At 36.2% G+C, this 12,201-nt stretch overlaps 1 protein-coding gene across 1 annotated transcript; it reads left to right on the forward strand.

The window, feature by feature from the left end:
- Nucleotides 1–8,383: 8,383 nt before the first annotated feature.
- On the forward strand, nt 8,384–11,328 carry LOC122029886 (ferritin-3, chloroplastic-like). Its single transcript, XM_042589025.1, has 8 exons — nt 8,384–8,734; nt 9,316–9,399; nt 9,480–9,540; nt 9,667–9,754; nt 10,321–10,382; nt 10,487–10,552; nt 10,840–10,903; nt 10,993–11,328. The coding sequence occupies exons 1-8, from the start codon at nt 8,421–8,423 to the stop codon at nt 11,040–11,042; spliced, it is 789 nt and encodes a 262-aa protein (XP_042444959.1). The 5' UTR covers nt 8,384–8,420; the 3' UTR covers nt 11,043–11,328.
- Nucleotides 11,329–12,201: the final 873 nt, after the last annotated feature.

A 12,201-nucleotide genomic window follows, 5' to 3' on the forward strand; every position in this document is an offset into this window, starting at 1 on the left:
TCCCATAGAATTATAGAATGGATGTAAGCCTAGTCTAACGCATATTCAGATTTGGGGTAGTCCAACACATGTGCTGAAGGGAGACACTGATAAGTTGGACAGGAGTTCACTTGTTTGTGGGTTATTCTAGAGAAAACGAAAGGAGGTTTATAGTCCTAAAAATCAGAAGGTCATTAATGCCCGATTTTTAGAAGAGGACTATGTTATGAACCACAAGCCCATGAGTAAAATTGTTCTTAAGGAAATTAGAGAAGACACGTTTAAACTAGTACCAACTGTACAAAGATGTGATACCATAAGAAACTGCAACACGTGTCACAAATAATGCACAATGCAGACAGTGCCTCGTCGTAGTGGGAGGGTTTTTAGGCAACCTGAAAGATTCATGTTTTGGGAGAGTCTTTGGACTTGATCCCTGGTGAACATGAACTTGATCCCCGGACATATGATGAAGCGCTCCAAGATAAAGATGCAGCATCTTGGCAAAGAGCAATGAATACTAAATTAGAATATATGTATTCTAATAAAGTCTGGGAGCTTGTAGAATCACCAAATGGTATAAAAGCCATTAGGTCCACAATAGAAAAAGAAGGATAGACGGGAAGGTGGAAACTTTTAAAGTAAGGTTTGTTGAAAAAGGGTATCGATTATAAGGAAATCTTTTCACCGGTAGTCATGCTTAAAGTCTATCCGGATTCTTTTATCTATTGTTGATCATATGGATTATGAGATTTGGCAAGTAGATGTCAAGACAGTTTTCCTTAACGGAAGTCTTGAAGAAAATATCCATATGAAGCAACCAGAGGGGTTCATTGCAAAGGGCAAAGAGCATCTAGTATGTAAGCTCAATCGGTATATGGACTGAAGCAAAGCTTCAATGTCTTGGAACATCCGTTTTAATGAAGTAATCTAGATCTATGGATTTATTTAGTGTCCAGATGAGTCTTGTGTATACAAGAAGTGTGATGGAAAAGTGGTGGTATTTCTTGTAGTATACGTAGATGACATTTTTGATAGTTGGAAACAATATCAAAGTGTTGTTAGAAGTAAGGGTATGGTTGTCTAAACAATTCAATATGAAGGACTTGGAAGAATGTGCATATATTCTCGGGATCAAAGTAATAAGGGATCACAAGAAAAGAATATTGTGCTTATCCCAAGCTTCATATATCGATACGATCCTAGCTCATTTTAGCATGCAAGACTCCAAGAAAGGTTTTCTACCTTTTAGACATGGAGTAGCTTTATCTAAAGAGATGTCTCTGAAGACATCAAAGGAGATAGAGGACATGAAGGCAGTTCCTTATGCTTCGGTTATCGGAAGCCTAATGTATGCTATGCACGAGACCGGATATTTGATTTACCGTGGGCATGGTTAGCAGATATCAAAGTAACCCTGGACAGGAACACTGGGCTGCTGTAAAGCATATATTAAAGTACCTTAGAGGAACTAGGGATTATATGCTAGCTTACAAGGCAGATGATTTGCTCCCTGTGAGTTACACAGATTTGAACTTCCAATTAAATAGGGACAATAGTAAGTTGACCTCGGAGTTTTGTGTTTACTTTAGGAGGTGAAGCCATAACAATGGAGGAGTGTTAAGCATAGGTGTTTTTCGGACTCCACCATAGAAGCTGAGTATGTGGCAGCTTCTGAGACAGTCATAGAAGTTATATGGTTCAGAAACTTCATGATGGACTTAGACATGATTTATGATTTACCCAAAAATTATTACAATTTATTGTAATGATAGTGGTGCAGTAGCAAACTCGAAGAAACCATAAGTCCATAAGGCAAGTAAACACAATAGAGCGCAAGTACCACCCAATACGAGACATCATATAACGAGGAGAAGTTGTTGCCACCTAGATTGCATCAAGTGATAACCTGGGAGATCCTTTCACTAAAGCCCTTAAGGCAAGAGCTTTTGATGGGCATGTTAAAGGGTTGGGAATCAGATGTATGGCAGGGTATATGACAGCATAGTCTTTTAGTATAAGTGGGAGATTGTTGAAATGTATACTAAAAGCCTAGCTTTTTGTATAAATATTTACTTAGAAATAAGAATAATATTGGTCAAATATCTACATTTATAAGTTAAGTGTAGTTGTTTGATTAATTTATATTGTAGATAACATGGTGTGTGGTGTCACACACAGAAGATCATGTTATCAGTTCTTTATAAATTATAAACAGTTGCTCATGACTGAGATGGAAAGGAACAAACTATTGGAATAATCGTAGTGTAATTAGGTATTAGTTTATCTTGACTGATAAATTACACTAGTACACTCTGAGTGTATTGAGCAGGATCATTTAAGGTAAGTTCTTTTTATACTGACTTAATAAAAGAACAAGACATTTGTTATTATGGAAGTGTGTGCTCTTAATCCTGATATAATAACAAGCACGTGTACTTAGTATTTATTTCTTTGACTTATCAAAAGGTGAGATTTAGCTCGATAAATCAATAAGCCCGATAAGTTGGGAAATGATATTATTTATAGTGTGTATTGTTAATTATAGAAGGAAACTGTGTTCTAGTAATCTAGGATGATAATGCCCCCAAGAGGAGCTCATAAGGATTGTCATGTTAAACCCTGCAGGTGGACTTAGTCCGACACAACAATGAGGTTGAGTGGTACTACTCTTGGACTAAGATATTAATTAAAATGAGTTGTTAGTAACTCAATTAATTAGTGGACATCTGATATCTTAAACATAGGGAGATTAACACACTCATGATAAGAAGGAGCCCAAAATGTAATTTGGGATTGGTGCGGTAGTTCGATAATAATTCTTTAGTGGTATGAATTATTATTGATGAAATTAAGTTGAGTGTTCGGGGCGAACACGGGAAGCTTAATTTCATCGGGAGACCAAAACCAATTCCTCCTCTTGATCCCTATCGTAACCTCTTATTTATAAAGTATTATACCCACCTATACCCTCTTTCTTACCCACCCTTAGGTGGTCGGCCAAGAAAGCTTGGAGCCCAAGCTTGGGTCGGCCAAAGCCAAGGGATTGAGCCAAGATTAGTGGCCGACCCTAGCTTGGAGCCCAAGCTAGGTGTGGTCGGCCACATATAAAATAAAAGGGATTTTATTTAAATTTTTCCTTATGTGGAAACCATGGTTTTAAAAGAGAGTTTAAATTTAAATCTTTCCTTTTATATCTTTCTGCAAAAGATTAAGAGAAAGGTTTGATATCTTTCCTTATTTGTAGTTAAAAGGAAGATTTTAATTTTTGATAAAACTTTCCTTTTATGAAACCATGTTCATGATTTAAAAGAGAGTTTTAAAATTAAATCTTTCCTATTATAGTTTCTATAAAAGATTAAGAAAAGATTTGATATCTTTCCTTATTTGTAGATTGAGAGGAAAATTTTAATTTTAAAGATAACTTTCCTTTTTAGAAATCATCCACATGTTTTAATAGAGATATTTTAATTTATAAAATTTCCTTTTATAACCAACCATGAAGGGAAAATTAATAGAGAAATTTTTATTTTAAAATTTTCGGAAACAAATAAGGAAGTTTTAATTTTGTGTTTAAAACTTGCCTTATTTGGAGCTTGTGATGTGGCCGACCATGATAAGGGTTAAAAGGAAAGTTTAATTAAATTTTCCTCATTAACCAATGGCAAGGAGAATAAGGGAAATTTAATTATAATTAAATTTCTTTATTTGCCAAGATCAAGGAATATAAAAGAGGGGGTGGAGGTGCCTTACCTTACAACCTATCTTCTATAGTTTTTTCTCTTTTCTTCCTTGGTGGTGGCCGGCCATATCATCTCCTCCTCTTTCTCCTTAGTGGCCGAACCTCATCAATCTCTAGGAGCTTGCTTTGGTAGCCGTATCTAGCTTGGAGAAGAAGAAGAGAAAGGAGGTTTTGCTTCCTAGTTTTCCTTGGAGCTTGGTTGGTGGCCGAGACTTATAATCTCTTGGAGAAGGTTGCTTGACCGAATCTTGGAAGAAGGAAGAAGAAGGACTTGGGTGGTTCTCATCTCGGTAGATCGTTGCCCACACAACGTCCGAGATAAGAAGAGGAATACGATAGAAGATCAAGAGGTTGTTGCATACAAAGAAAAGTATAACTAGTAATTGTTTTATGCATCATACTAGTTTTTCTTTGTATGAATTCCAAACACAAGAGGCATATAATTCTAGGTTTCGAATTTGTGATTCGAGTTTGTATTTTTTTTATTTTTTGAATTTGTGATTTGATTGTTCCTTTTGGTTAAACCTAAGGTTATATAAGGAAATTAAATATTAGATTTCATTGAAATGCTTTGTCTAGGAAGTGGTGGATGCTCCCATACCCAAGAAGACCTAGTGCCTCGCCATATTTAACCTGGAAGTCAATTTCTGAAATTAACATTTAATTAAATTTGTAACATGGGTAGATTTGGATCAGTAATGTTAAACATCGTTTGCAATCCAAGTTTAAACCACTAAGAACAGATAAGTTAAATTTGGAATCAATAATGTTAAGTTTCGTTTATGATTCCGAATTTAATTTCTAAAGAACACAATAGGTTGTTAGGAAAGGTTCGACACTTGCACAAAATTTTTGTACAGTGAAACCGGTATGATATTCCTAGGATCAACCAACAGCTGCTCCATCCAAGAAGTACCGACTGAGCTCTATCTTCTATCTAGTGTCGGTATATTTTAATTTAGCTTTCTTTGTACTTAATTTCAAGTAAGATAGTAGACTGTTACTATCTTACACATTTCATTGTATGAATTGCTTTTTTCCGGAGGTTTCAGAAAAAAGAGTTTTAGTGAATTGCCCAACGGTGCGATCAAGGATCGCGGATATTGGAGTAGAAGTCAACCTAAGCTTTGAACCAAGTAACCAAAATGTATCTTTATTTTCCGCTGCTTATTCTGATTTGTCTTTATGATAAAAGAAAATTTTTTTACGTGCGATATTCAGCCCCCCCCTCGATTGCATCTTTTGATCCTTCACTAGCACTTTGCAAAAGAAGCGAAAAACTTGTCCAAAGAGGTGATTGCGGCAATTTGAAGTAAATTGAAAAAAGCTCCAAATCGAACAAAAACAAGGCGAAAAAATAAGAGAAACCCCCTGCTCGATTGGTGGTTGCATCAATTCAAAGCAAACTTGCTCTAATATCACTTGTAATATAGTAGGCATGTGAGAGAGTCTTTTTGGACCTTTTAAAAAAAAGTGCACAGCAAAAATAAAATATAAACAAAAAAGAAAAAAAAAGAGAAAAGGAGAACACAAGTGATTTTTACTTGGTTCGAAGCCTTTAACAACTCCTACTCTAAGTCTCAGGTCCTTTGGACCTTTCCAATATATAATCCACTAAATAATCACAATTTAGTACAAAGACAAAGAAAGAGGGAGTGTAACAAACCTACACTTCTTTATGTAAAAGTAAACTATAAATTAAAAGTTATCCAACCGAAAACAATGAAATGACTAGCTCAGATGTTGGAGTTGGTCTGCCTGTCATAGTCGGGTGTAGCAGCGTTACAGAACAGCAGTAGTATAAGGTTGGAGCAGTCAAATGGTCGAGGAAACACATAAACAACTTGTAGAAATTGATTCTTTAAAGTTGTTGTTTGAAGCTCCTTTTATAGGCATTTCTGAGTGCCTAGACTACTCCCGGGCGCTTGGACTGAGGCATATCCAATCCTTCTTCATCTCTAGATTATCCAGCTTCGGGCACCTAGACTACCTCTGGGCGCCTGATCGCTGACGTGGCTGCATCTCAGCGAAGCTCTATCTAATAGCCTCTATCCACTCCTGGGCTTTTGGACCACCCTCGGGCACCTCGACGCTGACATGTGCTGGCCAATCGGAGTGCACCAACTCATCTGTATGAGTGACTGGGTTCAAGCCAATCCAGGCATCTGCTCAGGGCGCTCAGACCTCCGGGCGCCTAGACCCTTCTTGGATGCTTGGAAGTCCTTTTTCCAACTTTCAATTTCCTGCACCATGGAGTTAACACAACAACTATAATATATAAAAATAAATATTTTGACAATCACGGGACTATTTACTCCTGACTTTGAATTTGCTGAAATCCTAGGTCGGACCAACGCCTATTGTTCCCTCAACCGGGAACGCGTCCTCATTGGATATCTCCTTTAGTTACTTACCTCATTTACCATTTGCAGACTTACTTAACCTTGATCTCTTTATCTACCAGGTATTCCTGCCAGATGCTCCACCTAGACTTCAACTAGTTGTCAAGTCTCACAGACCCAACTAGACTTCCTGCTAGCTGTCTAATCCTCTCTAACCCAGCTGGACTTCCTACCAGTCATCTAGTCGTCCCTGGCTCGACTAGACTTCAGCTTGGTCTATGATCCTCTAGATCTATTAAATCTTCTAGTCCTGCACACTTGGTAAATAAATTAAATCACACATAATCTAACTTTAACCATTTACCATGCATTGAAACCTAAGTTTAATTATTAGTGCTAACTACACCAACAGTAAGTAGAGATAAGCAATTAAAGAAGAGAGATCTAGTGAGGATGAGTCCCAGTAGAACTATAGGCGCTAGTTCAACTCAATGGTCTACGAACTAAGTAACTGATTGCATACTATGTTCTTGTGTTTTATTATTCTTTTTGTCTTCTACTGTTTACTTGAGTTTTAAAATCAAAATTGAGATATTTTCAAATACATATGATTGTCCTTCTCCTCCTCCTTCTCTTTTTATATGCATCGAGCCTACACCTATCAGTCTCTATTTATATCTTGTTTTATTGATTTTAAATTGTCTATATCAAATGCTTTTTAACTTTAAAAAAAAAACTTGACTAGATCATTCAAACCTACTTAATCATAATCAATTCGACGGCTTTAGATGACTCTCATTGATAACCATACAATCTAATAATATCTCTAAGCCGTTTCATTTCCCTTCTTGGATGCATCCAAATGCAGTTAGACCCCTTCCATCCCCTTCCATTTTAGTTAATCATTTGGATATGTTAATAAATTAATAGTTTAAATGATATTCATTATGTTTATTATTTACTTAATAATTTTTTTGGAGAGTTAAAAGTTTTATTTTTGATATATTTTTTAAAAATGAGCTAGCGGACTTAGATTGGGCTAGCCTTAATACAACATATATAGACTTGATATATACGTCATCAATGGGCCTATTGAACGTTGTTGGGCTCCGAGTAACCGGGTCAAACCGTCACCGTTAAGATATATGCCCTGTCAATATCAACAGCGGTTCAAAGCATTAAATTCGCACATACTTGCAATTTTGATCGAGGCATGCATGTTGCTTTAAGAGTACCAATAGACTGAAGTTACGATCAATTTAAAATATATTTAATAATATAAGTTATATTAAAATTATATTTATTTTAAAGTAACAATCAAAATCACTATAAAACGTTGTAAATTTAGTCAAAATTATGAATGAGATACAGTTTTAATAGATTTTAAAAACCTTTTATGAAACGAATGAAAAAAAAAACACTATTCATTTTGCGTGTGGCTGGACTCGTGTAGGCCACGAGCCTCGAGAATCTCACGGGAGAATAGCGCCATAGATGGACAGAGAGATGGAAATGGACACGGAAAGAAAAAACCAAACGCACAAGACTTTCAAATTTCAATTCAATGCTAAGCGGTAATGCGTGCTCCATTGTCTCTCTCTGACGGTGATATTTTGGCCACGGAGGACGCAAACGGCAAAGAAATTCGCGAGGCAACCACGCGCCCCTCCCTCTCAAAAGCCTTATCTTCTTCTCCCTCCTTGTCATCCTTACCCTTTTCTAGCTTGCATGCTTGAAAATCAAATCCGATCGTTTTCATTCAACTCTTGATTCTGTTCACACACGTCTATTTTTATTTTAAAAAAAAGGATATCTAATTTTTTAAATAAATTAATTCTGAAATTGAAAATTTTTGAACCTCAAATTCATTTATTATCAGTTTAAAGACTTAACCACATGCCTCCATTTTGAATCATTCAAATGAAGAAATTTCTCTTGTTTATTTTTTAAACATTCACTTTATTTTCCGTCGAATTTATCCAACCTCCCATGAAAAGAATACAAACTAAAATTGACTACCAATTAAAATTGAATTTGATTGGTTAAGTGATCGATTAATCACATTGCCATCGACTGGAAAATTTAAAGAGAAATTAATGAAATGGTCCACGCCTCCAAAGAAAAAAAATAAAATTATTTTAATTTAATTCTTCACGGGCAATTTTTCCTTGTCGTTTAGCGGTCACCCAGTTACACCCACCAATCATGTGGCGAGTAGCGTCTTGTGAGGAACACGAGCCCGCCACGCGCTCCTCCCCACCTAATCCTTCATCTCTACCGTCCGTTCCCTCTTTAAAGACATCCCGCCATCCATTCTCGGCTCTCATCCATTTCCATTTCCTCCTCGGTTCGCCACCATGCTTCTCCAGGCTCCTCAGTTCGGTCTCCTCGCCGCCTCCGTCTCCGCCTCCGACGCCTCTCCTCGTACGGCGGACGTCAGTGGTGGAAGGTTTCCGTTTCCCTTCTCCCACTTGAAGATCTCGAAGGAGGGGCGTCGGCTAGGGCCAATACTCGCCGCCGAGGGCGGGCAAGCCATCACTGGTGTCGTGTTCCAGCCGTTCGAGGAGCTCAAGAGAATCGAGGCGTCTCTCGTCCCCATCGCCCTCGATCAGTCCCTCGCCCGCCAGAAATACACCGACGACTGCGAAGCGGCCATTAATGTTCAGATCAAGTAGTTTCTTTAGCCAATCATTTTTCCCCATTCTTCTATTGTTTCTCATTTTATTTAACCTTCTTCTATATACCGCTCGATAATTTGCTTTATCCTCTTTGTATTCCAGATCGTAATTAGATTGGGGAGAGAATCAGTTAGTCTTATAGTTTTGCTTTTAGTGGCCATAGTCTTATTGTTGAGTGTTGTTACGATTTATTGAATTGAATCTTGCGACTGCCAAAAGGTCATGAATCTCTGGAGCAAATGGCTTATCCTTCCACGGGGTCCATCACGGAAAAAAAAATATTGAATCTTTTGAAAGAATTTTGCTTGCTGGTTTTCTAACCTTTATGACTGTTTTAAGAGGACGGATTGTAGGGTTTCTGTTGTCTGTCGATTTGTATAAACAATTTATATTTTGCAACTATTACTTTTAATTATTTGGATGCTGGAATTCTATATGAAAAGGATGTGATTGTGTTATTTTTACCTCTTATTCTTGCTTCAGTATTTTATTTGTTGTCTGTGTTAAGTGTTTTAACTGACTAGATTCTAAGATTTTTCTTGCTAATATTCTTCTCATGGGTGCTTTTATTCAGCGTGGAATACAATGTCTCCTATGCGTATCATGCTCTGTTTGCTTACTTTGATCGAGATAATGTTGCGCTAAAAGGCCTGGCAAAGTAAGTCTTTGACAAATCACATTTGTATTCATATCCTTGATATGCATGGGACTGAGGTTCATATCCTTGATATATTTAAGATTCTTCGAGGAATCCAGTGATGAGGAAAGGGATCATGCTGAGAAACTGATTAAGTACCAGGTATCTAGCAATCTTCTACTCCTCAAGATTTTTTGTCTTTATTTTCCCCTTTGATGTCCGTTATAATATTTTTGGAGGATTGTTTTTTATGATACATAGTAACTGACGGCTTTTTTTGTTGACCAGAACAAAAGAGGAGGAAGGGTTAAACTTTTGCCAATAGTTACACCCCTGACTGAATTTGATCACCCTGAGAAGGGTGATGCTTTGTATGGTAAGAACAATGGAGTTACTGTGGGTATATCAATTTTGTTGCCTGGTTTATGGACTTCTATTTTGATATATCTGAATCATTATCAAGTTCAAGAATGTTTCTGTAAATACCCAAGAATGCTTCTGTAAATACCCAATCTGATTATTTCAACTGAATTAGGCATCTGCCATTCTTAAGTTTGAGATGATTGTTGATGTCACGGCTTTCACTTATGTTGTAATTGTTGATGCACTTCAGCATGCCATTCCTGCAAACAATCACATGAACCCTTTAACTAGGAAAAAAATACATCAAATATGTCCTTTCAAGAGAAAAAGTACTTTGTTTCTTATGCAGTTTATTTTGCTATTGATATTTTAACTTAATTCATGTCTTTATCTTATTGGGAGCGCATAATTACACATTACACTAGTAATATACATATTTTTGTAAGAAATAATGTTCATGTATGCTTCTTTGACATAGGCCATTTCATCCCTAATTGTGCATTTGATGTGAGTTTTGTTGTGATGCTTTTTTACTGAGATTAAATGGATATTAACTTATAGCTAATGGTATTTATTCAGCAATGGAATTGGCTTTGGCCCTTGAGAAGCTGACAAATGAGAAACTACTCCAGTTACACAGTGTGAGTAAATTTCTCCGTAATTGCGCTTAATGGTAATTGCGCTTAATGGTTTTCAGCACTGGATTTGCATTGAAGATAATCTTGCATAAAATTTGGACAAACAGGTAGCTCAAAATGCCAATGATCCTCAACTGACTGACTTCATCGAGAGTGAGTTTCTTGAAGAGCAGGTAAGCTTGCATGCTTGTCCTGGTCCTTGCATTTTCAATCATCAGGAACTAGTGCCTGAATTCGAAAAACATTTTGCACTTGGATTTTGAACTGTTAATCCTCTAAATTACTTGCCCAACCATTAAAACCAGTGCAATTTTCAACTTTTGATGCTCATGGAAAGCATAGGACAAGTGTATTGCAGTCCCCATTTAGTACACGCTCATCAATTATATGCTCCACCTTTTGTGCAATTCTGGAACACTCATCAATAATACTTCCATTATATCTTCTACTTTGTTTTCAGGTGGAAACAATTAAAAAGGTCTCTGAATATGTTGCGCAGTTGAGGAGAGTTGGAAAGGGACATGGTAAGACCAGAATCAACATCCCCATGCCCCATTCTTTTTAGTCGACATTTATTTCAATGTTTCTTATGTATCTTTAAATTGTCTTGCAGGAGTTTGGCATTTCGACCAGAAACTTCTCCATGAAGGAGATGCAGCATGAGGTTTACGAGGAATATTGCCCTTCTGTCATATCTAGGTCTCGATCGTTCTAGTCCCGTCTCGTTCTTGAATCTTTTGGTTGTCGTCCTTACCGCTTAGTTTATCTCTATTACCTCTTTCCATGTATTAATGTGAATAAAATCTCCGTAGAAATCAGAGTGGGTCAATCGTCAGTTTACTGGTTCCATGTAGTAATTTGTCCCTCAATGTTAAAATATTTACGAACTCCGTTTAGTGCATCAATCTTAAAATGTTCAGTTGGCCTCCGCCGACTAATGTTTAGGTAAGCAGTGTGGTCCTACTTTCCACGAATTCGGTTTAGTGCATCAATAAATAAATTTTTAAAATATTTTCAAATCACGGTTTAGTTGCATGCCTATTTGTTATTTTATTTTTATTTTTAAATCAATTTAATTGAAAAAATAAATCAGTCGAACTAATGGATAGGGATGGTAATTTTCTCCGCGGGTTTGGGGTCTCGCGGGAAAAATCTGAAATGGGGATGGGGATCCTTGATTTTTCGGGGATGGGCGAGTTTGGGGCAGGTATGAGAATACTATCTCTATCACCGAATCCGTCCCGAATATTATTATTATTAATATTAATAAATAATAATATGATTTTTTTAAAAAATATTAATAGTAGTGTTAATATTAATATTAAATTTTTTGAAAATATTATTAATAATAATATTATTGATATTGATCTTAATATTAATATTATAATTAATAATTATTATGAAATAATAATAATAATAATATAAATTAAATTTAGAAATGGGACGGGGATGGGGAATCTCCGAATCCGTGGGTTTGGGTTCGGGGAATCTCCGAACCCGAAAAAATGAGAACGGGGCGGGGATGGGAATGACAAACCTGCCCCCGTCCCGTCCCATTGCTATCCCTACTAATGGATGAAATTTTAAAATAATATAAAATAAATTTTTATATGTTGGTCTAATTTTTTTATTGTAAAAATATTATTAAATATTAATATGATTAAAATAATGGTTTTTCAACATAAATTAATTTTTAGAGATTCGTATTAAAAAACTCAGGATTCTTAATATATTGAATATATTGAATTAAATTGATATTTGATAGTATTTTAATAATTAAAAGAACGAGATGAAAATATATGAATTGATTTTATATTAAAAA

The sequence above is a fragment of the Zingiber officinale genome, chromosome 10B (genome assembly GCF_018446385.1).
Source record: "Zingiber officinale cultivar Zhangliang chromosome 10B, Zo_v1.1, whole genome shotgun sequence".
Taxonomy (NCBI): Eukaryota; Viridiplantae; Streptophyta; class Magnoliopsida; order Zingiberales; family Zingiberaceae; genus Zingiber; species Zingiber officinale.